The 25,714-nt window shown below is 38.7% G+C and overlaps 1 protein-coding gene across 1 annotated transcript in view; it reads right to left on the minus strand.

The window, feature by feature from the left end:
- Positions 1–25,714, minus strand: part of LOC126457466 (hemolymph lipopolysaccharide-binding protein-like) — a 91,549-nt gene that overhangs the window by 50,075 nt on the left and 15,760 nt on the right. The window contains exon 3 of the mRNA XM_050093757.1: positions 19,112–19,247. Within this exon, the coding sequence (XP_049949714.1) occupies positions 19,112–19,247 (136 nt within the window). The remainder of the gene's footprint in view (positions 1–19,111; positions 19,248–25,714) is intronic.

Genomic DNA, 25,714 nt, shown 5'->3' on the forward strand with positions numbered 1-25,714 from the left:
GAAACAATGTGCTGTTGTGATACTTCTTGTGATTTTGAGTCACTATTGGTCTGAGAGGGAGTGGTCAGGATTGTGGGATATTAATGATGTTGGCCAAGCCCAGTTTGTAGGAGAGAGGTAGTTGTTGTTGGTGTGGCTGTCTAGCGAGCTGCTGAGGGACAGGACTGGAAACACCACTATTGAGTTAGTTTAGGAGAAGGTGGGATAGCTTTTTGTAGTTGAGTCTAGAATGTTGCTGCAGTTTGAAGTTGGCTTATTGGATGATACCATCCAGGAAAATATGGGGAGCAGATAACTGCAGGGTTTTGTAGAAGGAGGGAAGTCTGGTGGAGTGTAAGTTGCCAGATGAGGCATGTAGGTCACAGATTAGCCAGGTAAGTGTGAGAGATTGCTATATTTGAAACTGTAAAAGACCCTGGCGTTAAGTAGAATTACATTCACAAAAAGAGACTTTCAGTGTTAGACTTTAGGGAGTAACTCAAAGGGACAAACAGGTTTCAAGAAGCAGTATGTAGGAACTTAATTTTGACAGTGTAAAAGCATGTTTTTGAAAAGAATGGATGGAGTATGTGATGGGATTCTTTTATTGTTTTTGTTATCTTGTGGTCCCCCCAGCACCCCCCCCCCCCCACCCACCCCCCACCCTCCATGAACCATGGACCTTATCGTTGGTGGGGAGGCTTGCGTGCCTCAACAATACAGATAACTGTACCCTAGGTGCAACCACAACGGAGGGGTATCTGTTGAGAGGCCAGACAAACGTGTGTTTCCTGAAGAGGGGCAGCAGCCTTTGCAGTAGTCGCAAGGGCAACAGTCTGGATGATTGACTAATCTGGCCTTGTAACACTAACCAAAATGGCCTTGCTGTTCTGGTACTGCGAACGGCTGAAAGCAAGGGGAAACTACAGCTGTAACTTTTCCTGAGGGCATGCAGCTTTACTGTATGATTAAATGTGATGGTGTCCTCTTGGGTAAAATATTCCAGAGGTAAAATAGTCCCCCATTTGGATCTCTGGGCGGGGACTACTCAAGAGGATGTCGTTATCAGGAGAAAGAAAACTGGCGTTCTACGGGTCGGAGCGTGGAATCTCAGATCCCTTAATTGGGCAGGTAGGTTAGAAAATTTGAGTGCGGGTAAGCTACTCCAAATAGCATAGTGAATGCATTATTGTGGCCAAGATAGACACAAAGCCCATGCCTACTACAGTAGTACAAGTTTATATGGCAACTAACTCTATAGATGACGAAGAAATTGGTGAAATGTATGATGAGATAAAAGAAATTATGCAGGTAGTGAAGGGACACGAAAATTTAATAGTCATGCGTGACTGGAATTTGAGAGTAGGAAAAGGGAGAGAAGGAAACATAGCAGGTGAATATGGATTGGGGCTAAGAAATGAAAGAGGAAGCTGCCCGGTAGAATTTTGCGCAGAGCATAACTTAATCATAGCTAACACTTGGTTCAAGAATCATGAAAGAAGGTTGTATACATGGAAGAACCCTGGAGATACTAAAACATATCAAATAGATTATATAATGGTAAGACAGAGGTTTAGGGACCAGGTTTTAAATTGTAATACATTTACAGGGGCAGATGTGGACTCTGACCACAATCTATTTGTTATGAACAGTAGATTAAAACTGAAGAAACTGCAAAAAAATGGGGAACTTAAGGAGATGGGACCTGGATAAACTGAAAGTACCAGAGGTTGTACAGGGTTTAAGGGGAGCATAAGGGAACAATTGGCAAGAATGGGGGAAAGAAATACAGTAGAAGAAGAATGGGTATCTTTGAGGGATGAAATAGTGAAGGCAGCAGAGGATCAAATAGGTAAAAAGACGAGGGCTAGTAGAAACCATTGGGTAATAGAAGAAATATTGAATTTAATTGATGAAAGGAGAAAATATAAAAAATGCAGTAAATGAAGCAGGCAAAAAGGAATACAAACGTCTCAAAAATGAGATCAACAGGAAGTGCAAAATGGCTAAGCAGGGATGGTTAAAGGACAAATGTAAGAATGTAGAGGCTTATCTCACTAGGGGTAAGAAAGATACTGCTTACAGGAAAATTAAAGAGGCCTTTGGAGAAAGCAGAACCACTTGCATGAATATCAAGAGCTTTGATGGAAACCCAGTTCTAAGCAAGGAAGGGAAAGCAGAAAGGTGGAAGGAGTATATAGAGGGTCTGTACAAGGGTGGTGTACTTGAGGACAATATTATGGAAATGGAAGAGGATGTAGATGAAGATGAAATGAGGGATACGATACTGCGTGAAGAGTTTGACAGAGTGCTGAAAGACCTGAGTCGAAACAAGGCCACTGAAGTAGACAACATTCCATTAGAACTACTGACAGCCTTGGGAGAGCCAGTCCTGACAAAACTCTATCATCTGGTGAGCAAAAAGTATGAGGCAGGCAAAATACCCTCAGACTTCAAGAAGAATATAATAATTGCAATCCCAAGGAAAGCAGGTGTTGACAGATGTGAAAATTACCAGACTATCAGTTTAATAAGTCACAGCTGCAAAATACTAATGTGAATTCTTTACCAACGAATGGAAAAACTGATAGAAGCCGACCTCAGTGAAGATCAGTTTGGATTCCGTAGAAATGTTGGAACACGTGAGGCAATACTGAACCTACAACTTATCTTAGAAGAAAGATTAAGGAAAGGCAAACCTACGTTTCTAGCATTTGTAGACTTAGAGAAAGCTTTTGACAATTTTGATTGGAATACTCTCTTTCAAATTCTGAAGGTGGCAGGGGTAAAATACAGGAAGTAAAAAGCTATTTACAATTTGTACAGAAAACAGATGGCAGTTATAAGAGTCGAGGGGTATGAAAGGGTAGCAGCGGTTGGGAAGGGAGTGAGACAGGGTTGTAGCCTATCCCTGATGTTATTCAATCTGTATATTGAACAAGCAGTAAGGAAACAAAAGAAAAGTTCGGAGTAGGTATTAAAATCAATGGAGAAGAAATAAAAACTTTGAGGTTCGCCGATGACATTGTAATTCTGTCAGAGACAGCAAAGGACTTGGAAGAGCAGTTGAACAGAACGGACAGTGTCTTGAAAGGAGGGTATAAGATGAACATCAACAAAAGCAAAACGAGGATAATGGAATGTAGTTGAATTAAGTCGGGTGATGCTGAGGGAATTAGATTAGGAAATGAGACACTTAAAGTAGTAAAGGAGTTTTGCTATTTGGGGAGCAAAATAACTGATGATGGTCGAAGTAGAGACGATGTAAAATGTAGACTGGCAATTGCAAGGAATGCGTTTATGAAGAAGAAAAATTTGTTAACATCTAATATAGATTTAAATGTCAGGAAGTCGTTTCTGAAAGTATTTGTATGGAGTGTAGCCATGTATGGAAGTGAAATGTGGACAATAAATAGTTTAGACAAGAAAAGAATAGAAGCTTTCAAAATGTGGTGCTACAGAAGAATGCTGAAGATTAGATGGGTAGATCACATAACTAATGAGGAGGTATTGAATAGAACTGGGGAGAAGAGGAGCTTGTGGCGCAACTTGACTAGAAGAAGGGATCGGTTGATAGTACATGTTCTGAGACATTGAGGGATCACCAATTTAGTACTGGAGGGCAGCGTGGATGGTAAAAATGAAAGAGAGAGACCAAGAGATGAATACACTAAGCAGATTCAGAAGGACATAGGTTGCAGTAGGTACTGGGAGATGAAGCAGCTTGCACAGGATAGAGTAGCATGGAGAGCTGCATCAAACCAGTCTCAGGACTGAAGACCACAACAACAACAAAATTTTGTGGTGATAAGTTCCAATGGAATCAAACTGCTTAGGCTTACACACTACTTAATCTAACTTAAACCAACTTATGCTAAGGACAACACACACACACACACACACATGCCAGACGGAGGAGTCAATCCTTCGATGGTGGCAGTGGGGTGGGGGAGGGGGGAGGGAGCCACGTGAATCATGACAAGGTGCCTCTGATCATGCGGCTGCCCCTCACAGCTGTGATGGGATTCATTATGGCAAGAAAGGACAGTCTGGAGCATCAGAAATGGTTAGAGTGACAAAAAAGTGAAGCAGAATGTGCAAGAATGGAAGAAAAGAAAGGAATAAATTCTGAAAAATCAGAGAAGCTTGTACAGAAATCATGAGCACAGACAATATGTGGGTGAGAAATTCTTGCCAGAAATGTGATCTATATGATACAAAAAATGATCGGAAAAAAAATCAATAGAGGAAGTAGTGAACAGAAATAAAAGCTTTAAAACTTGGCAAACAGGAAGAGAATGTCATAGGCAAAAATGTGAACTACTTTGCTTGGCAAATAAAGTAATGTAAGATACACCAGTAAAGGTTTGGCAAAAAACAAATACACAAAAACATGAAACAATTACATATAAACAGGGTAAGTGGGGGGTGGACAGGAAAATAGCTGTCAATTTTGCAAATAAATCGGTGAAAGATGATCGGAAGAAGGCCCTGCTATGTAGTGAGCCGTAAACTAATAGTTATATGCAAACTTGTAAATAACAATTGAGCCACCTATGTGGACAGAAGTCAGTACTAGAAAAGATGTGGGGGTGAAATGTTGATTAATCTGGGTGGCACATGACATGAAGTAGAAAACAGCTGACAGTTTCAACAAGACAGATGACAGCAAAGATTGGCAAGAGGTTTACATAAATAGTAATGATTGCCACATGGGCTAATACAACTATGAAATCATCAATTTTTGACAATGTAATTTAAATGGATGGATAAAAAAAATAGTCATTTCGTGGTGGCAGGGAACACACATATAATAAAGGTTTTAATTATTCAACTTTTTGGAGACAGTGACTCCTGTCAGAGAGCTTCAAGGGAAAAGAAGAGGAGTGAAGGAAAAGGAACTGGAGAGGTTTAGGAAAGGGTGCAGAGTTTGGAAAAATCACCCAGAACAATTGGTAATGGGAGACTTACTGAAATGGATGAGAAGGAAAGGCCAATTGATGGGGACAGCACTGGACGAGATTTGAAACATGGAAAGCTTAAGAGTGGAAGAAAAGGTAATATGAAAGACAGAGATTACTGCTGAAACATCATGCATGAGTTAATAAGAGTGAAAAGCTATATGCATAGTGTAAAACAGAGATGGGAGGAGGACGACCAAAAAGTAGACAGGTCAAAAATTGAAAGATTTAGAAAACTCAAACAGAGTGGAGAAAGCAGTACTTACTCTAAAGAAATGCCAAGACAGAAGAAATTAATGTAAATTAAAGCCAGTTGGGTGGCAAGAACCAAGGACATGTTGAATCACTAGTTCCCATCTGTGTTGTTGTACAAATAGCTCTCCATTTGATAGTATATGTTTTACCAGTTACAGAGCTGGTATAGCTGTTGAATGGAGGGTGCAAGCCATAGAGTAGGGAGATGGGTGCAGAAGGAACGTAGAGTCTCACAAGGATATTGTGGTGATTGGGAGAATAATAGAAAGATATTCTACATGTGGTGAGAAAAATCTCAGAGAGAAAGGACCTCTTTTCAGGGCATGATTTTAGGAAGATATGGCCTTGTTGAAGTAGCCAGTTAATACATTCATGACCAGGAAACTACTGATTGACAAGCAGTGTGATCTAAAGTTGTTTTTTTGAAGGATCCACAGTACCAGGATTACATGTGATGGTCCAGGAGATCTGCATTTTAGCTAGGCTGGTGAGGTAATTACATCCAGTGAAGGATGAGGTAATAATGGTTATGTACTGCTGTAAAGAGCCTGTATCATAACAAATACATTTTCTGTGAATGTCAAGCCTATATGGGAAGCAACATTTGACATGGAAAGCATGGCAACTGTCAAAATGTGAGAACTTTTGTTTCTTTTAAGGTTTAATGTGGGCAGAAGTGTGTAGCTGGGCTTTGGTGAGAATGATGTCAGTATCAAAGAAAGTGGCAGGGTATTTGGAATAAGACCAAGTGAAATTTAATTGGGAGAAGGTATTTAGAAATCCAAGGAATTTTAACATGTCAGTCTCACCACAATACAAAGACTTTGTTCATATATTAAGGAACAAACCATTTCCTAGATCATCTGAAATCCATGCCCATCCCACTCCCAACACACACCTTGCTTGTCACAGCGATGACACCTCACTCTATACCAACATCCCCCACAAACATGGTCTGTCTACTGCTGAAATTTCCTCAGTCAGCACCCACCTTATTCCAAACCTATGAAATCCTTCCTGCTCACCTTTATCAACTTTATACTTACCAACAGCTATGTCACTTTTGATGGGCAGACATACAACCATATCAGGGGCATGGTGATCGGAACCAAAGATGTCTCCTTCCTATGCCAACATATTCATGCGTTGCTTGGAGGGGGCTTTCCTGGGATCCATAAGCATTCAGCCCGTGGTTCGGTTTAGATACATAGATGACATCTCTGCCTTATGGATGCATGGTGAGGCTGAACTGTTAAAATTCCTGGAATCTCTAAATAAATTCTCCCAATAAAATTTCACATGGTCCTACTCTGAATCCCATGCCACTTTCTTTGATGCTGATCTCATGATCACTGAAAGCCAGTGATACATTTCTGTATAAATTAAACCTCTGAACAAACAACAGTGCTTAAATTTTGACAGTTGCCATCCTTTCCATGTCAGACATTCCCTTCCATACAGAATTGGCATTCATGTCAAATGTATTTGATAGAAAGCAGACTCTGTTCTTACCTTAGCCTTCATTGGACATAATTACCCATCCAGCCTACTTCAAACGCATCATGTCATTCAGACATGAATTGAGCCCATGCCACATATTGTTGTGGCACTTCTGCATGCTCGTGGCAGCCCTCCATGATGTTAGGTAGGTGACCCAAGTTTCTTTGGCTCATCAGTGTATACTCTTCATTTATTTATCTCTACCATGCAGATTAGAGAATACTTTGGTCCCGAATCTTTTCTAGTACTGATTTTCATGCACATAGATGAGTCCAATGTTATTTACAAATTTGCATATAACTATTGGTTTATGGTTAACTACACTGCAGGGTCTTCTCCTGATAATTTGCTTCCAATTTATGTGGAAATTTGACACCAATTTTCTCTCCCATCCTCCAGCTAAATTGTTTATATGTAATTGCTTCACATCTTTGTGTGTTTGTTTTTCACCAAACTGCTCTATTGACTTTTACTGGCATCTCCGAAATTACTTACATTTTTGCCTATGATATTCTCATTCTGTTTGCCCAGTTTTTAAACTTGTATGTCTTTTCATGACTTCACCAATCAATTTTTTTTCAGTCTCTTTTTGTATCATATAGACCATTTTTCTAGTGAGAAATTCTTGCCCACACATTGTCTCTTGTTAACCATTGGCTGTTCTCATGATTTTTGTATGAGTTTTTCTGATTTTTGCGAATTTATTCCTTACTTTTCTTACCTTTTTCCACACTCTGCTTCTCTTTTTTGTCACTTTTACCATTTTTAAAACTCCAGAATGTTCCTTCTTGCCATGATGAATCCCATCACATATTACATCTGTTCTTTTCGAAAATGTGTTTTGCACTATCAAAATTAAGGTCCCACACTCTGCTTCTTGAAACCTGCTTGTCCCTAACACTGGAAGTCCTTGTTCCACTCTGCACCAGCCTCTTTTACACTTTCAAATACAGCAATGTGTTGCATGTACCTGGTTAATCTGAGACCTACATGCCTCATCTGGCAACTTACACTCCACCAGACTTCCCTCCTTCTACAAAGCCCTGCAGTTATATGGTCCTCATATTTCCTTGGATGGTATCATCCTATAAGCAAACTTCAAACTGCAGCAACATTCCAGACTCAACTACAAAAAGCTATCCCACTTTCTCCTAAACTACCTCAACAGTGGTGTTTCCAATCCTGTCCCTCAGCAGCTTCCTAAACAGCCACACTATCAACAACTACCCCTCTACTACAAACTGGGCTTGGCCAACATTGTAAATATCCCACAGTCCTGACCACTGTCTCCCAGACCAATAATAACTCAAAATCACAAGAAGTAGTCACAACAGCACATTGTTTCCAACTTCTCGTCTACAACACTCTCTGTCCTAAATTTTCTGTGTTATCCAAGAACCTCACTTTTAGCTGTAATCACACTGCTTTGGTGAAAGACCTACTTTCTTTTACATGTGATGTCAACTGGAAATATTGCTTTGCCACCCAACCTCAAGACATTTCCAACATCAAAACTGACATTGAGCCCTGCACTGACCAGGTTAGTCCACTATCCCAACTAAGTCCACCAACACTATCTCAATATCATCCTTTACAAGATTTCCAAGGATTCTTCACATCCTGCATTGCATCAAAACCCTTCTGCAGGTCCCTAGAACATAACCCTAATCTTTCATCTGCAGAACTCCATGGTCTGTGTTCCCTAAAATCTGATGATTCTATCATCATCCTCCCAGCAGACAAAGAATCTACCACTGTGGTACTTGGCCAGCAGCAGCATGTTAGTGAAGGTCTACAATAGCTGTCTGAAACATCTACATACTGTGTTTACCATCAAGATCCCATTCCTGTGATTCAAATTGACCTACAGTTCCTCCTTTAAATCTCAGGTCCCTCACAAGGACTAAAACCACCTCAACACCTCAATCAATAGAACTTCTACCCCCCCTCCCCCCCCCCCCACCCCCCCCCCCCCCCCTGCAATCCATTCATACCAAGCATACGCACCTACCCACTTATCACCTTTTTCCTAAGATCCACAAATCCAATCATCATGGATTTCCTATAGTTTCTGGCTTCAAGGCAACCACCAAATATATATCTGCCTTAGTTGATCACCACACGTAACCCATAGTACAGAGACTTCCATCCTGTATTAAAAACACCCACCACACCCCATTCATTTCATCATTAATGTCACCTCTTCTATAACAACATTCACCACGCATATGGACTGTCTGCTGTTGAAAATTTCCTTAATCAGAGCCTACTTGTTTCCAAACTTATGACACCCCTCCTGCCACCTTCATCAACTTTATACTTACCAACAGCTTTTTCACCTTTGAGGGCAGACATACAGACAGATAAGGGGTATGGCCAGTGGAAACATAATGGCTCCTTCTGTAATATTTCTGGCTTTACAGCCATCATATTCAGCAACTAGAAACTCTCCTTAGAGAAGTTGAGTAGACAGCAGTGGAAAGGCAGCACAATGTGGTGTGACATACCGAAGACAGGTAGTTTGTTTGATGAGAGTATTGTGAGAAGGATTGCCTAAATTGTGGTCCTTCTCCACAATTGTCAGCTGTGTTTGGAATTTGTGCACTAAAATGATAATCATTTGTTATTAATATTAGGAAAACAAACAGCATATATACTCAAGCTTCATATTAAAGTATCTCTCAATAGTGTGCTATTATTCCATTGTTTCACAAGTATTAGTAACCAGCAGAATAATAAACATCTGCTAAACAGAAAGGCAGATGAAGCAGTTTGGTGATCTTCAGATTGCCCGTAACTTGGATGGAGGGCAAAGTTATTCAGCTGTAATATAAGAACTGGTTCAGCTGTCTCAGAAGACTGACATGTAGTCTGCCACTATCGGCTTCAGTTAACATTTCATTATAAATGTATGGCTTGTAAATGCGAGAGCTGGACTGACAGTCTTAGAGAACACACATGTTGTCTACTGCAGTAAGCATCAGGTTAAAACTTTATTAAAAATATATGTTTATTTGGATATGTAGTTGAGAACAGTGTGACTGTAATTACGGAAATACACAGTTCATTATTTTTTCAAAGAATGGAAATTACTTGAGACTCTAAAGCTGAATGTAACTGTGCAATGTCTTATGATCTGCTAATAAAAAGTAAGTAGCATCCAGTATAAATAAACTAATTGGATATTTAGTTATTTATAGAATATCAGTTCTGTGCTGAGATTTTATTACAGCCTCAAGATAGGGGATTCATGACCTACAAGCTGTCTTCTGTGCACAGGACAACAACTATAGAAGATTGCTGGTTGCTGAACATTAATTAGAACTTATGCATTGCACTTTGGGTTGTGGAAGCAAATAGGCACCTCACATGTACTGCAGTCTTGGTACTAATGAGGTCAGAGACATGCCATCTGTGGTAATACAGAGAAGTTTTTGATGGAAGGGGTTTATCATATACACATATATATCTCCCACTCTCTTCCTTTCATGTGTGAAATGTGAATGACCAGAGAACTGTATAAGAACTGTGATAAGAAGGCACTGAATGGTGTTTGAACTGTCTTTGAACTTTAGTTGAACTATAATGTCTGATGCTGCAAAATCAGATTTTCCATTACAATGAAGGTAGTATCAATAAGTGAGGAATAGGAAGTGCTGAAGTGCTATGAGAGTAAAAGTTAACGTTGAGTGTGTAATCCAAAGGATTACATTATTAATCATCACCTAATGACTCTTAATGCTACAAGGTGGTACAACATGCACAACAACCACAGACAACAGGTGCAGCAGCAGCAAGCAATGACTGGTGCAGTTAGCAGTACAGGTTGCGTTTGAGAAGTGCCAGCTTCAGCACACCATGACAGTGGAGTTGCAGCCAGTGGTGCAACCCACAACTATAAGAATCCATGGCAGTATCAAGAAAGAATAACAGTGTAAGAGTTGCACTTGCATATAGCAGTATAAGATTTGTTACTGGAACATTAGTATTAGTAAAATGTCCAGGGAAAAAGAAGCAAATTATGGTACAGCATCAGCTGACAATTTGCCAACTCAGGATGATCAGTATGTAAGGTTAATGCTAAAATTAATTTTCCAAGTACAAAAAGTGGCAAAAAAGGAAAATAAAGAGGAATTGAGAAAAACACAAAAAATAGAGAAAATAGGAAAGGGATTAAAAGAAGTCAATGTAGGAATAACTCAAATTAATGCCAAGTTTAATGCATGCATCTTAAAGTTAAACTGTGGGATGTTGTAGGAAAGTAGATTATGAATCAAAAGAATGGTGTAAAAAATCATAAGTTTCTAAGTCAGAAATTAATCAAAAGGTTGACTGTAAAACCAAAAACTTTAATAAGAATTTGCAGGATCAAAATAGGCTGATAGAAATAACAATTAACAAATTATTAATGTAAGACAGAAGTAAAGAAAAGCTATGAAAGAATGTCAGGGTAAGCATAATAATTTACAAAGTATCAAAATGATAATGAAGTACTTAATTGTAATATTTCACATGTAGCATCCTCTTGAAAAGGCAAGACAGTTGTGATTCAGAGTAAACTGACAGAAACAGAGCACAAAGTACTCCCTGAGATGCAAGACAAAGTAGAAAATAAAGTTACATAAAAAGTAGAAGTGTGGTGTGAACAAGAAAGTTATTGTTCATGTAAGGGACATAGCAAATCACACTAATGTTTATAAATTCCAACATTTCTCTAGTAAAGGGACTATATATCCAGTAGCCTTCATTGGGCATTCTGATGGCATCATTCCTGAAAACATGGCAGAACAACAAAAACTGTATTTTGTGGCCAGTAGGCAAGAAGGAAACACAAAATCATGGGAAACAAGGGAAAGTAACACATATAAAACATATAAAGAATTTATTCAAGCATTCTTGAATCAAGATGGGTCTTGCAGCATAGAAAACAGAGCGAGAGGTCAAGTATTTATGGACATAAGGGTTGTTGGTGAAAAAGTAATATATTGCAAATGGTTAGAAGTAAAGATCTAAAAGGTTCCATACCAAAGTTCAGTGGCATTTAGCTAGTAATAAACAAGGGCTTGACAGCAAGCTTGTGTCAGAGGCTGCTAGCAGAAAATGGTCAAAGGTATACTGCATTAGTCTATGGGAGACAAAGCTATCACTTCAGTTCTAAGAAGTGTCATATGGGGCTAGATTATGTGGCTGTATTTGAGAAAGTTTTGAATGAAGTACTTCATTATATACTACAGAAGTACCATCACAACAATCATTACATGAAATGTAAGTCAGTGACATGAAAAAATATTATGAATGCTAACCTCAGGGGGCAATAACATTCTTTGTATTGCTAGGTAACTGATGATTAACAGGTGTCCAAGTTAACTGACAGCATACTTTATTTTCTTTTTCCACTGTTAGTTATTCCCCTTCTTTCATTTGTAACTATATCTGTCTTCTTTAATATTCGTCACTATCAAGGTTAAGATGAGGAAATTTGTTTATACTGAATATGACAATAAAGAAACAAGCTATGACAGAAACGAAGTACTCCAGCAGAATAAGCATCTGTGTAGCACAGATGAAAAACATATATTTGACAGAATTCATGTGGAGAGGCCCAAGTATACAAGATATAGGGTTACAGATACACCAGCAAGAGAATTCAGTATATAGGTACAACAAGACACCAGTACCATATTAATGCACATAACAAAACACATGTTACAAAGTACATAGTGGAACAATTTTTAAATATTTACAGCAACAACAAATAAATCTTTATGTTTGAAAATATTTTAAGAATACAAAAGTACGACAAGAGCTATTATATATAACACAGATCAAATAAGGCATAAAAATAAGCTTAAGGCTGCAGAAGAAGAGGATGATGCTAAACTAGGTAAGCAAATATGACAATGTGCATTAGAAGAAATTCTAGTGGCAAGAAATAATGAAAATAATTGAATGTTGTCTTGAGATTATAGATATATTGTTACTCTGTAGTATGAATTTAAATGGTGAAGTGGTTTCTGCTGTAATTAATTATGATACACTGATAGGCTAAGAACAGTCCTGTCAAAAGGTTTATAGTTAATGGATAGTTATGTTCATTAGGTGACAGGGAAGTCAGCCAATTATTTACGGAGAGAGAAAAGAGGTAAATGGAGAGCTATAGGTTATGTGACAGAAAAGTCAGCCAGTTATTTACATGTTAAGAGAAAGAAGAAGTGTGGTTATTAGGGGACACAAAAGCTAGCCAATCATTTATGAAGAATGAGGGAGAAAAGGCAAAAGGCAATGTGTAAGTTGGCAATTAAGTAGCATATGTGGGCATAGAAAAAGAAAACTGGCGTTCTACGGATCGGAGCGTGGAATGCCAGATCCCTTAATCGGGCAGGTAGGTTAGAAAACTTAAAAAGGGAAGTGGATAGGTTAAAGTTAGATATAGTGGGAATTAGTAAAGTTCGGTGGCAGGAGGAACAAGACTTTTGGTCAGGTGAATACAGGGTTATAAATACAAAATGAAATAGGGATAATGCAGGAGTAGGTTTAATAATGAATAAAAAAAATAGGAGTGTGGGTAAGCTACTACAAACAGCACAGTGAACACATTATTGGGACTAGGATAGACACAAAGCCCACACCTACTACAGTAGTACAAGTTTATATGCCAACTAGTTCTGCAGATGATGAAGAAATTGATGAAATGTGTATGGTTATTTGGACATGTAGTTGGCTAACAGTGTGGTAGTAATTACAGAAATATGCAGTTCATTATTTTGTTGAAGAATGGAAATTATTTGAGACTCTAAAGTGGAATGTAATTGTGCAGTTTCTCATGTTTTCTAAGAGTGTATCACACCCTCAATGGATTTACGACCTACGGGCTGTTTTCTGCAGAGGGTACAACAAATGTAGAAGACTGTAGGTTGAACATTAATTAGAACTTATGCATTCCACTCAGGGTGGGGGAAGCAAATAGGCACCTTGCGTGTACTGCAGTCTTGGTACTAATGAGGTCAGTGACACATCACCTGTGGTAACATAGAAGAGGTATGAAGGAGAGAGGAGGGGATTATCACATGTCTCTCTCTCTGTCTCTCTCTCTTTCTCTCTCTCTCTCTCTCTCTCTCTCTCTCTCTCTCTCCCTTTCTCTCTTTTTCAATTTGCGTACTTCCTACAGCAACTTTTCATGGGTCAGTTGGTAGGAGCTTTCCTGAGATACATAAGTGTTTAGCCCCTGCTTTGATTTAGATACATTGTTGGTACCTTTGCCGTATGGATTCATGGTGAGGCTGACCTCTTAAAATTCCTGGAGTCTCTAAATACCTTCACCACATTATATCTGACATTGTCCTATTCTGTATTCCATGCCACTTTCCTTGATGTTGATCTCATGATTAGCAAGGGCCAGCTAAACACTTCTGTCAACATTAAACTACTAAAAAACAACAGCACTTACTTTCTGACAGTTGCCTTCCTTTCTGTGTCAAACATTCCCTCCCATACAGCCTTGGCATTCATGGCAAACATACACACATCAAAAAAAGTTTTGAATCACCCTAGTTCCCAGAACTCCTCAAAATAGATGTTGACTGTGGATATTGTATCACAGACACAGTCCCTTTGACTGTTCAGAGATGTCACTAAGCCCACCAAAAGATGTAAAAATCATGCATGAACAGCACCTATTAGATGGATGGGTTCTGACAGCTGATCAGTTCCAGTCATTCCACCAGGAAGGAGGTTGCCTGTAGTTCAACCATACCTAGATGGTCATTAACGTGGTTTGTTCATTTCCACATTGTTACTTTGTGCCTTGATCATGTCCACATTGTTACTTTGTGCCAGAAAGGTCTCTCAATAAGAGAAGTGTCCAGGCAGCTCTGGGTGAACGAAAGCGATGTTATTCGGACATGGAGGAGAGACAGAGAGACAGGAACTGTCAATGACATGCCTCACTCAGGCTGTCCAAGGGCTACGACTGCAGTGGGTGATCGCTACCTATGGATTATGGCTCAGAGGAACCCTGACAGCAATGCCACAATGTTGAATAACGCTGTTTGTGCAGCCACAGGATGTTGTGTTAAGACTCAAACTGTGCACAATAGGCTGCATGATCTGCAACTTCACTTCCAACATCCCTGGCAAGGTCCATCTTTGCAACAATGACACCATGCAGTGCGGTACAAAGGGGCCCATCAACATGCTGAATGGACTGCTCAGGATTGGCACCGCATTCTCTTTACCGCTGAGTGTCACATATGCCATTAACCAGACAATTGTTGGAGACATGTTTGGAGGCAATCCAGTCAGGCTGAACACCTTAGACACACTGTCCAGTAAATGGAGCAAGGTGGAGGTTCCCTGATGTTTTGGGGTGGCATTATGTGGGGGCCAACATTTGCTTCTGGTGAACATGGAAGGTGACGTAATGGCTGTACGATACATGAATGTCATCCTCCGGCCAATAGTCCAACCATATCAACAGCATATTGGTGAGGCATTTGTCTTCATGGTCGACAATTTGCACCTCCATCATGCACATCTTGTGAATGATTTCCTTCATGATAATGAAATCATTTGATTAGAGTGGCCAGCATATTCTCCAGACATGAACCATATCAAACATGGTTGGGACAGACTGAAAAGGGTTGTTTATGGATGACATGACCCACCAACCACTCTGAGGGATCTACACTGAATCACAGTTGAGGAGTGGGACAATCTGGATCAACAATGCCTTGATGAACTTGTGGATAGTATGCCAGGACGAATACAGGCATATATCAATGGAAGAGGCTGTGCTTCTGGGTATTAGAGGTACCAGTGTGTACAGCAATCTGGACCACCACCTCTGAAGGTCTCACTGTATGGTGGTACAACATGCAATTGTGGTTTTCATGAGCAATAAAAAGGGTGGAAAGGATGTTTATGTTGATTTCTACTCCAATTTTCTATACAGGTTCCTGAACTCTCAGAACTGAGGTGGTGAAAAACTTTTTGATATGTGTGTTTGTTCATATGCAGATGCCTTACAGCCATACATCACCATTCTCAGCTCAGCTTTCACTGGACATAGTTACCCCACCATCTTAGTTCAAAAGCAGTTTTCCTGAGCCATCACACTCAATCCTAATATTGCTGACCCCTCCAAGAAACAACTTTGGGACACACCACTCGTCACTAAATTTTATACTGTTCTTGAATGTATTAACTGGCTACTTTAACAAGGCCATTACTTCTGAAAATCATGCCCTGAAATGACATCCATTCTGTCTGAGATTTTTCCCACCACATCTATAATAGCTTTTCATCGCCCTCCCAATCTCTGCAACATCCTTTTCAGACCCTATGATTCCTCTGCACGCATCTCCCTATCCTATGGCCCCTACCTCTATGACCATCTCTGCTACAAGACTCCTCCCTACGCACCCTCCTACCACCACCTATACCAGTCCTGTAACTGGCAAAACTTATACTATCAAAGGGAGAGCTAACTGTGAAATGACATATGTCATATACCAGCTAATACATAAACACTGTTCGGCCTCTTACATCAGCATGTCTGCCACCAAATTATCAGTTAGGATGAATGGGTATAGGCAGAGGGTGTATATCAGCAACACACAATATCCTTTTGCAGAGAATGCTCTACAATATGACAGTCATGACGTCGGTGCCTGTTTCACTACACATATCATCTGGATTTTTCCTCCAGACATGTTTCTCAGAACCTCAGAGGTGAGTACTAGTGCTACAACATGTCCTTGGCTCTTGCCACTCATCTGGCCATAATTTACATTAATTTCTTCTGTCTCAGTGTGCTTTCACAGTAATTACTACTTTCTTCACTCAGTTTTAGTTTTCTACATCTTTTGTTTTCTGATTTCTCACCACTCATCCGGCCATAATTTACATTAATTTCTTCTGTCTCAGCATTTCTTCACAGTAATTACTCCTTTCTTCAATCTGTTTTAGTTTTCTACATCTTTTGTTTTCTGGCCTGTCTGCTTTTCACCATTCATCTCTCACCTCTGCTATGTACTATGTACTTAGCTTTTCACTCTATTAACTCACACATGATGTTTTATCAGTAATCTCTGTCTTGCATATTACCCTGTCTTCCAAATTTTAGCTCCCAGGTTTTCAAATCTAGTCCAGTGCAGTCTCTAACAATCAGTCTTTCCTTCTCATCCTGTCCCATAAGTCTCCTCTGACCCAGAATTCTGGGTGACTTTTCCAAACTGTACCCCTTTTCCTAAATGTCTCCAGTTCCTTTCCCTTCACTCCTCCTCCTTCCTTCCCCTTCAACCCTTCTGCTTGAAGAAGGAGCCACAGGCTCTGAAAGCTTGCATAAGTAAAACACTGTTTTATATTTGTGTTCTCCTGTCACCATCTGGTTACCACATTTTTTATTTATCCAATTACATTACTTATTTATTAGACATTTTGTTACTTTTCCAATGTGAAAAAAACTCTGAAACATGGCAAAGCATTGTCAGTCACAATTTGTTTTGCTATTCACTATACTAAATATTTAATCCAGGCAGTTCTTGTATCAAATCTCAGTGCACATTCAGTTTTACTAAATTTCATTTTTATTAAACCTATTTACAAGATTATAATATTTGCTAAATATGCAAATAAAACCACTGCAAATAAGTAACTTTGTCAAGGTTGGTGGGGACAGCAGGATGTTAAGGGACACACCTTTTGCAGTTCTGCCAGGCCACAGATTCACCTCAGTATGGCTTTAACCAATAGGATTATGTTTTTTTTGTTTAGATAAGTCAGGACTTCATTTGTGGCATCTTGCTTTACTTTTCCCATGGACACTCTTTCACAAAAGCCAAACTGAAATGGAGTTAACTTTTTCTGTTTCTGTAAATGAGTCAGTATTCTGTAATAGCTATATCCCATTACATATCAGCTGCTGTTTATTTATATTGCTGCATATGGTTCATTGGACATAGTTATGGGAGCAGAATTCCAAACTTTCACCAAGAATTTGTCGACAACTGTCTGTATTCTTACAACGTTGGTGGGTCAATATTGAAGAGATCTGGCATTCTTTCAGAGAACTCTGCAGATTTTATAACAAATAAAACCAGAACAGTCAAATCATGTATCTTTGCATTTCAAGTCAATTTTTGCATGGTGAAATGTCACTAAGAGGAACAAAGCCATGGTTTTATTATCAACAGTTTATGGCAAAAACTAAACAGACCAATAGACAGAAAAATGAATGTGAATTATACTACATTGCTACTAAAAGAAGATAGCAGACCAGATCTACTCAAACTGCACCACTTCCAGAATAATAAAATGATGACCACACCCTTTTTCTCACATATAGTCAGATATTATTGGAATAAATTCAAACATACCTTTCAAATTGAGCAGCTCCAATAATAATTACAGAAGATGACCTTTTATTGATATAAATTTTGTTTTCATTTTTAGAATTTTTCCAAGATATGGGCAAAAGTGTTTTGTATGAGAAAGACAAAATATAGGTCTTTTCTCATACAATGCAGCTGCCTTTGTTGGACTCAGGCATGATAAATTGTTTAGCTGAAGTAAATGAGTTAGGTTTATATTTCAAGTAAGTCTGAGAAATTGTTGCACCAGTCACACCTTCACATTGATATGTCAATAGCATCTGTATACAGAGCTATGCACAAATACACCTTATAAAGTGCTGGTAGTACATCACCTGACTACTTCAGTTATTCTCTGAGCTGTTCAACTATTATGTGCATCCATGTGCCTTCCATCACAGAGAAGTGAGACAGTGTTTGTCTTTACTCAGTTGTGTTTGTTGTTTCTTTTCTGGAATTTTCATATTTGCAGATTTACATGACTATCATGTGATCTCTCAGAACATTCAAAGTGCCTCATCCATACTTAAAAAACTCCAAAGGGAATACCGAAACAAAAATTTTGTATAGCATAAACCAAGTTACTCTGCATTTTCCTTCTGAGGTGACTCAAGAGATTTATTATTATTCCCAGATATTTTTGACATAAAGACCATCAGGATAAAGTTACAGAATTTAGGCTCACTCAAGGAACATACAGACTGTTTTTGTTCATATAAATTTATAGACAAAATCTGATCATTTACATGTGGTAAGGGCCAGACTTTATAGAAATTTAGAATTATGTAGTGAAAATAAACATTAAATAAAAAATTCAATTAATGTATTTTGCTATCATCATTAATTTCTACAAAACTTGTTGATGGAAGAAAATTCGATAGAAATACTTAGATATTTTCACAGGTTATTAACTGCAGCAGAAAACCTGTATTTCATCTGTGACATAGTTGAAAGTAATTTTTACATTTTTATTACAAACAAAAGACATGTTAACAAATTTTAGCCAATATACAGAAGTTAAAAACCAAAAAAGGATAATTTTACTACCTGTTATAGCTGTCACTACGGACAAAGATTCTTTCCCATCACATCTCTTGTTGTAGAAACTCACACCAAGATTCCGTGGGCCACTCTGTCTCTTGTACCCATCGGTGCCCTTATCAATCTGAAAGTCCATTGTAACCTAAATGGGAAACCAAACCCAGATTCATATAACTTTTTTCTTCAGTTAATTTCTTATTGTTATGTTCCTTGACTGTCTCATTTTTTTCGTTGACATCCACCACCACATCTATTTTTCATGGCAGATTGTAACTTTCCCCTGCAATATTAAATGTCCTCCTATCTCTATAAGAATGAAACACTCTCGTATTTTATTACATGAACCCTTAAGATAAATACAGCTCTTCAGGAATGTCAAGGAAGACAATGAGTACATTAAGAAGGCAAGGTAAAAATGTTTTTGATGTAGTTCATAGATGGCAGTCATACAATGAAATTTTGTTTTTATTATGCTTGTATCCATTGTCATGTTGGAACCACAACCAAGACCAAATCTGAAGGCAGGGCCATCACTGAAGTACAACACTTAACACAGAAAGCATATTTATTACACACATCAATACATGTTTAGAGCAGAACTGGATTCTGTCATGGAGAGTGCAACTATTTATTCAAACACTGAATATTCTAAAATTCTGGTACTTATAAAGGCACTGAATATTCAAGAATATACACACACATTAAAAACATGAGACATTTCAAGAACGTTTCAGAAATGACAATATTAAATAACAAATAATTGCTGATAGTTGGATTTGAATTGGTGAACTGCAGCACACCAACCAACAACACTTACCATTATGCCATGCCACATCTACCATAGATCATTGCATTGGTCCCTCTTCTAGAGGAATAGTGATTTACTGTTTCAGAAGTTCTCATCAGGGACTACTATTGCATCCTCGATTCAAATCTTGTCAGTGGTCCTCTGTTTGGGAGCACTGGCAGATCCTTTTCTCTGGTTGTGTTGTTACATCATCTTCACTGTGATGAATGTCACAGGTAACTGCTCCCATTGCAAGTTCACAATCATGGGCCTTCAGTTACCTTGAACCTTCCACCTCAAACTGATCCTCTGGATGTTAGTAGGGCTTCATCCTGAAGATATGGATGATGTCTGTGTGCTTTTGTTTTCTTGATGAAGGCTCATAATCATTGACTACACATCTGACATCCAACTTACGATGAAGTATATGATATGGCCCAAAGTAGTGCATTAGGAATTTTTCTGACACACTCACTTTCTGCACAGCTGGAGAAATCCATAATTAGACTTCCTGGTTATATTTCATTGGCTGGTGCTTGGAATTATAATGCCATCAGTCTTCCTTCTGGGCATCCAGCATCCATATGAAAGCCATTTGTCTTGCTTTAGTCCTGATGTTGATGTGCTTTACACAGTCATCATCGGTACCATCTGTATGAAATGGGAACAGTGTATTCATTGTCATTTTGTCTTCATAGAGAAAAAAGAACTGTGTAAAGCCTATAGTGTTTTGCTTCACTGTGTTGTATTCAAATGTCACATGGACATTATTATATCCCAATTTCTTGGTACAACATCAACAAGGGCATATCTGACAATGTCTTATTAAAGCAATCTGTGACATTAGGCAGTTGATATCCTGTGGGTAAGTCACAATATGAAACTAACTCTGATACTAGTAATGACTGTAAAACTTTTCCATAAGCAGAGATATCACATGGGATGGTCCACATTTCAGAAGTGTCTTCTAGAAGGAACTTTGCAATTTCTGGAGTGTCGGCAGTTGGCACAGGTTTGGTGACAGCTAGCAGGCAAGGTAGTCAATGCAGACTATTATCCATTGATTCCTGTTTGTTGACACTGGGATCTCCCCAAGATATCATTTCTAACTCGTTGGAATGGCACTGCTCCAGGCAAAATTGATACCAGATGCCTCAGATGTAATTGCAGCACCTGCTACTGTCATTATTATTCCTCACAGTGTGCCACATATTGTCTGATAGATCTGTAGAGACCTGGCCAGTGATATCTGCAGCTGATTCTGTCTAGAGTCTCCACAAATCCCAGGTGATCAGATGTTGTACCATCATGGCCATAGATTATATGGGATGATGAACAATCATTTCCACTCCATTGCTTCATAGTTCCTCTTACACAGTGCTCTGTTTATTGATTGTAGTTCTCCTTCAGTCAGCTCCTTCCTTTTAAAAGGCTTCTATGGTTTTCAGCAGTGCTGGATCTTCTCTCTGTTCAATGACAATGTCACTTAGTGCAGAAATGACTGAGATTTGATTCATGCTGCTGCATTGTGCCAAAGGATTTCTTGAAAAGTGGTTGGCATCCTTGTGTTTGCACCCCCATTTTTATATCACTGTGATGTCATATTCCTGAAGCCTCAGTGTTCATCTACCAGTTGACCTGATGGGTTTCTCAGGCTAGTCAGCCAATGTAGAGACTGGTGGTCTGTCACAACAGTGAATGGTTGGCCAAATACATATGGCTGGAACTCATTGATGGTCCATCCAACTGTGAAGCACTCTTTCTCATTTGTAGAGTGCTTCATCTTGGACTTGTGAAGTTCTCTGGAAGCATAAGCTATCACCATTTCAGCACCTTCCTGAATATGCACTAGAACTACACCTACAGTGTTGGTATGAAGTTGTGTCTCAACATTCTTGGCATACAGTGCTAGGACTGGAGAAGACGTTAGTGCTTCCTTAAGGACAAAGAAAATTTGGCATCTCCATGTGGTAGTTCTTGCAAGGCACATTCATTGGTACAGAAGTTCTTTCTGAATTTCTGGTGGTATGAGTGTATTCCAAGAAAATGTCTCACATCACAAACGTGCCAAGTAGTCAGAAAATCTGTAACTGTTCTTATTTTCTCTGGATTGGGACAGATTCCATTGCCATTCACTAGATGACCCCAGATATTTATTTCTTGGGTGGCAAAGACACACTTTTCAGATAGACAAGATACCTGCAGTCTGAACATACTTCAACATAGTTGCCAAGCAGCTTAGATGTTCTTCAGATGCCTTCAAAAAGTGGAAATGTCAGCCATATAGCAAACCTATGTTGTTATTTTTAAGTACCAGCATTGAAGCAGGTTGTCCATCATGTGTCTGAAGGTGTGTAGAGTATTACAAAACTGAAATGGGTGAATTTTAAACTCCTGTTAGATGTTATGGAGGAGGTCTTCTCTTGGTCAGCCTCATCAACCTCAGTTTGCTAGAAGCCTCCCTGTATGTCCAAAGTTGAGAAGTACTTCGCTCTTTTCAAGTACTTAGGGTGCCCAAAGTACAATAATGTGCAGCCATCTTTCTTTGTGATTTTTTTCAGTCACTGACAGTCATCACAGGAATAACTTGTGCTACCCTCTGCATTGCAAATACCACAGATCAGGACCAAGGACTCTCTGAAGATTCAGTGGTGTCATCTTGCAGCATTTCCTTCACTTCCTTCCACATGCTGTGTTGTTCAGTTAGTGACACTCTATATGAGTGTTAGCTAACTTCTGAATGATCCCAATGTTTATATGGTATTTTGCCATATGCTGCTTGGTCTGTCTTTTCTCCACTCCAGATTCAAAATCATCTGAAAACTGACACAAAACATTTATCAGTCACAATCTTTCTTCCTCATTGAGGCCAGATCTTATTGGCAGTTTGACAGTTGCTTCCTCCCCTGTGTTGTCAGTAGTGGAAGTGGAGCATAATTCTCCATTAATGACACAAAGCTGCCTAACGTGGATTACCCATGTTGTCCCTACACACATTCTCTTGGGGATGAATTGTGGCTGCTGGTGACTACTAATGATCCAAAATTCTCTCTGACCACCTACAATGCTCATGATCACTGCTGGTATGTAGATTTCTTTTGTGGGCCAAAGTAGCTTTTTGCAGTCAAGGAGCTCAAAATTAGGCACTGATAAAAATATTATTTACATCTATGATGGAAACCATAATTAATAAATTATGAAAGCTTCATAGTTTAACTGAGCATGACAGGAACTTGTCTCATTGATGACAGTGTGATAACAACATCTTCAACAGTAAAACAATGCCCAGAGCAAGTTTTGTCAGTCTCGAGCTCTGATCTGATTGAGACAGTATTGTACAATGTGATCATAGTTTCCTTGTAAATGATGTATAGAAAGGATTCATTTGAAGTATATTCAAAACCTGCCATACAGATGAAAACACTGAGAAAGTGCACAGTATCATATGTAGTAGTCTGTGGGTAAAGATGTGTGAAATAGATTACATCATAGGCTTCTCATTGAAAGTGAGTGATACATCTCACATAAGGAGTCATTGCTAAAACTCTGTGCAATGAGAATATCATTTTTGTCAAATTCTGACTAAAATTAAATGTAAAATTGAATATATGGAGCATTTCAAAAAGAATATAACTAATGTTCTCTGCCAGTTTGTCACTGCAGATGATGCATACGTCAATCACATCACAGCAGATATTAAACAGCAATCAAAGAAGTGAGTGTAAATTGGTGTCTCTTTACTAGAAAGATGAGACTGAATTCATTTATTGCAATGCATATGGGCCATGTTTTCTGAGGTACAAAACATATTTTCCTTATTGGTTGCATTTCAAATGATAAAACAATAATTGTTGAATACTACTCAAGTCTTGAACACCAAATGGAGTAAAACTGCACATGAAGATGCCTGGGCAGTGAAAGAAATAGAATCATCATTTCCTGGGGAAATGCTCCCTCCTATAAAGATGTGTTGAGAGCTGAACTCCCACCAATAAAGATGTGTTGAGAGCTGAAGGTGACAATCTGAAGTATGATTTGTTTATACTGTTAGAAACAACCATTTTATATTTATATACATCTTGAAGTAAACTGTCTGGCTCCATCTGTCAGAGACTGTGCTCATGTTTGTGAGCTGCATTTGTGTAGATCTGAAGCATATATTTTCAAAACACTGAAAATGAGGAAACACTTTTGTGCTCCTTTCAGATTAAAGCACATGCTGTGCTGCATGTGTTAGATATGTTAGTGTTATTGTAACCCTCACTTTAGGGCAAACAAACACTTATTGAATGCAAAATTAGATTTGATTTAATTGTCCATTAGTCCACAAAACCAAACAACAGTACTTCATGAGTAAAATTAATGTAAATCCATCCATAACTACTTCATTATGCTTGCATATTGAAATTACAGTATTCAACACAGTTCCAAATAAGTCTTACAGTAGTGTAAACCATATGGTCATGAAATAGAAATTCTACAGATAAATGTCACACAAGCTCATGGAGTACAGTTAATAGGACCATCATTCTAGTCAAGCAGTAAATCAGTAAGGATGGCAGCCATTATCCAAAAACAGATACAGTCCAGTCCAGACAAATAATAGCAGTGGTGAGAGCACTTCATAGAGGGGGAAGTTGGATAACAACAGCTAACAAAGGAAAAACTGAGGGTTAACCAGGTGCTGGGAAGACTTATATTGACTCACTATTGATCTGTATGTGACCAACTGTAATATAAGTGGCTTCCCCACCAGAGACACACTGAATGGACATGGGCGATGTTATGCGTGCCAATACATTCATATGTTCCATTGGTATTTTTGGTGAATTACTAAAGTTATCTTTTCTGTTTGGTGTTTAGGTCCATGTTTTGGCACTCTGAAGATGTCATTTTCTTGTAAAAACAAACAAAATTTTATAGAATTTAATTCCCAGTTAGTATGTATGAATTTTGTTACATGTAAGACATATACTGTTTACTGCCAGCACTGCAGAAATACAACGCTAGAAAGGATAGGATGGGATATAAACAATGGAAAAAGTAAAGTTTCCTACTTCCAAGTAGTTGAGGTGTTGAGAGGTTGACAGGCATGCAAACGAGATTGGAGATGTCACTGAGCTTTCGGACAATGCCTTTCTTATGAGATAGCTAATACAAAAAGCATTTATGCACACACAAACACACACACGCACACAAACAACACACACACACACACACACACACACACACACACACACACACACATATCTGCATATTCTTTACTGCAGCTGTGGGACATTGTGAATGGTAAGAACTATGTAGATGTGTGTGTGTGTGTTTTTGTTATATTAGTTAGCTCTGTAGGAGGGAATTTTTGCAGAGCTCAGCAATGTTTCCAGTTTTGTTTATGTGCCTGTCAACCAATCAACACTTCAACTATATGTATGTCATATAGAGGCTTTTATTATCTGCTGTAAATTATGCTGAAGCACAGCACATGGCCATTTAAGTAGTAGAATGCCATGTATTTGATAATGCTTTCTTACATTCACATTATTGTAACTGAGTGCTTTTACAAAGAAGCTCCTCTATTTCCCTTGGACTGCAACAAAAAATAAAAATATGCACACATTAATTCCATGTTAATTCTATGTGTTTTGGTTCATCCACCACAGTCATCACTCCATGATTTCAATATTTAAACTTAGAGTGCACTCCCTGAATCATTGAAGCAGCCATGTACTCTGATCCCCAAGTGCTGTATATACGCAAGTAATTCATGCCATTGAATAATCTGTGCACCCTAATTTTAAGAGAGGAAAAACAAGAAGAGAAATATT

The sequence above is a fragment of the Schistocerca serialis genome, chromosome 2 (genome assembly GCF_023864345.2).
Source record: "Schistocerca serialis cubense isolate TAMUIC-IGC-003099 chromosome 2, iqSchSeri2.2, whole genome shotgun sequence".
In the NCBI taxonomy this organism is placed as follows: domain Eukaryota; kingdom Metazoa; phylum Arthropoda; class Insecta; order Orthoptera; family Acrididae; genus Schistocerca; species Schistocerca serialis.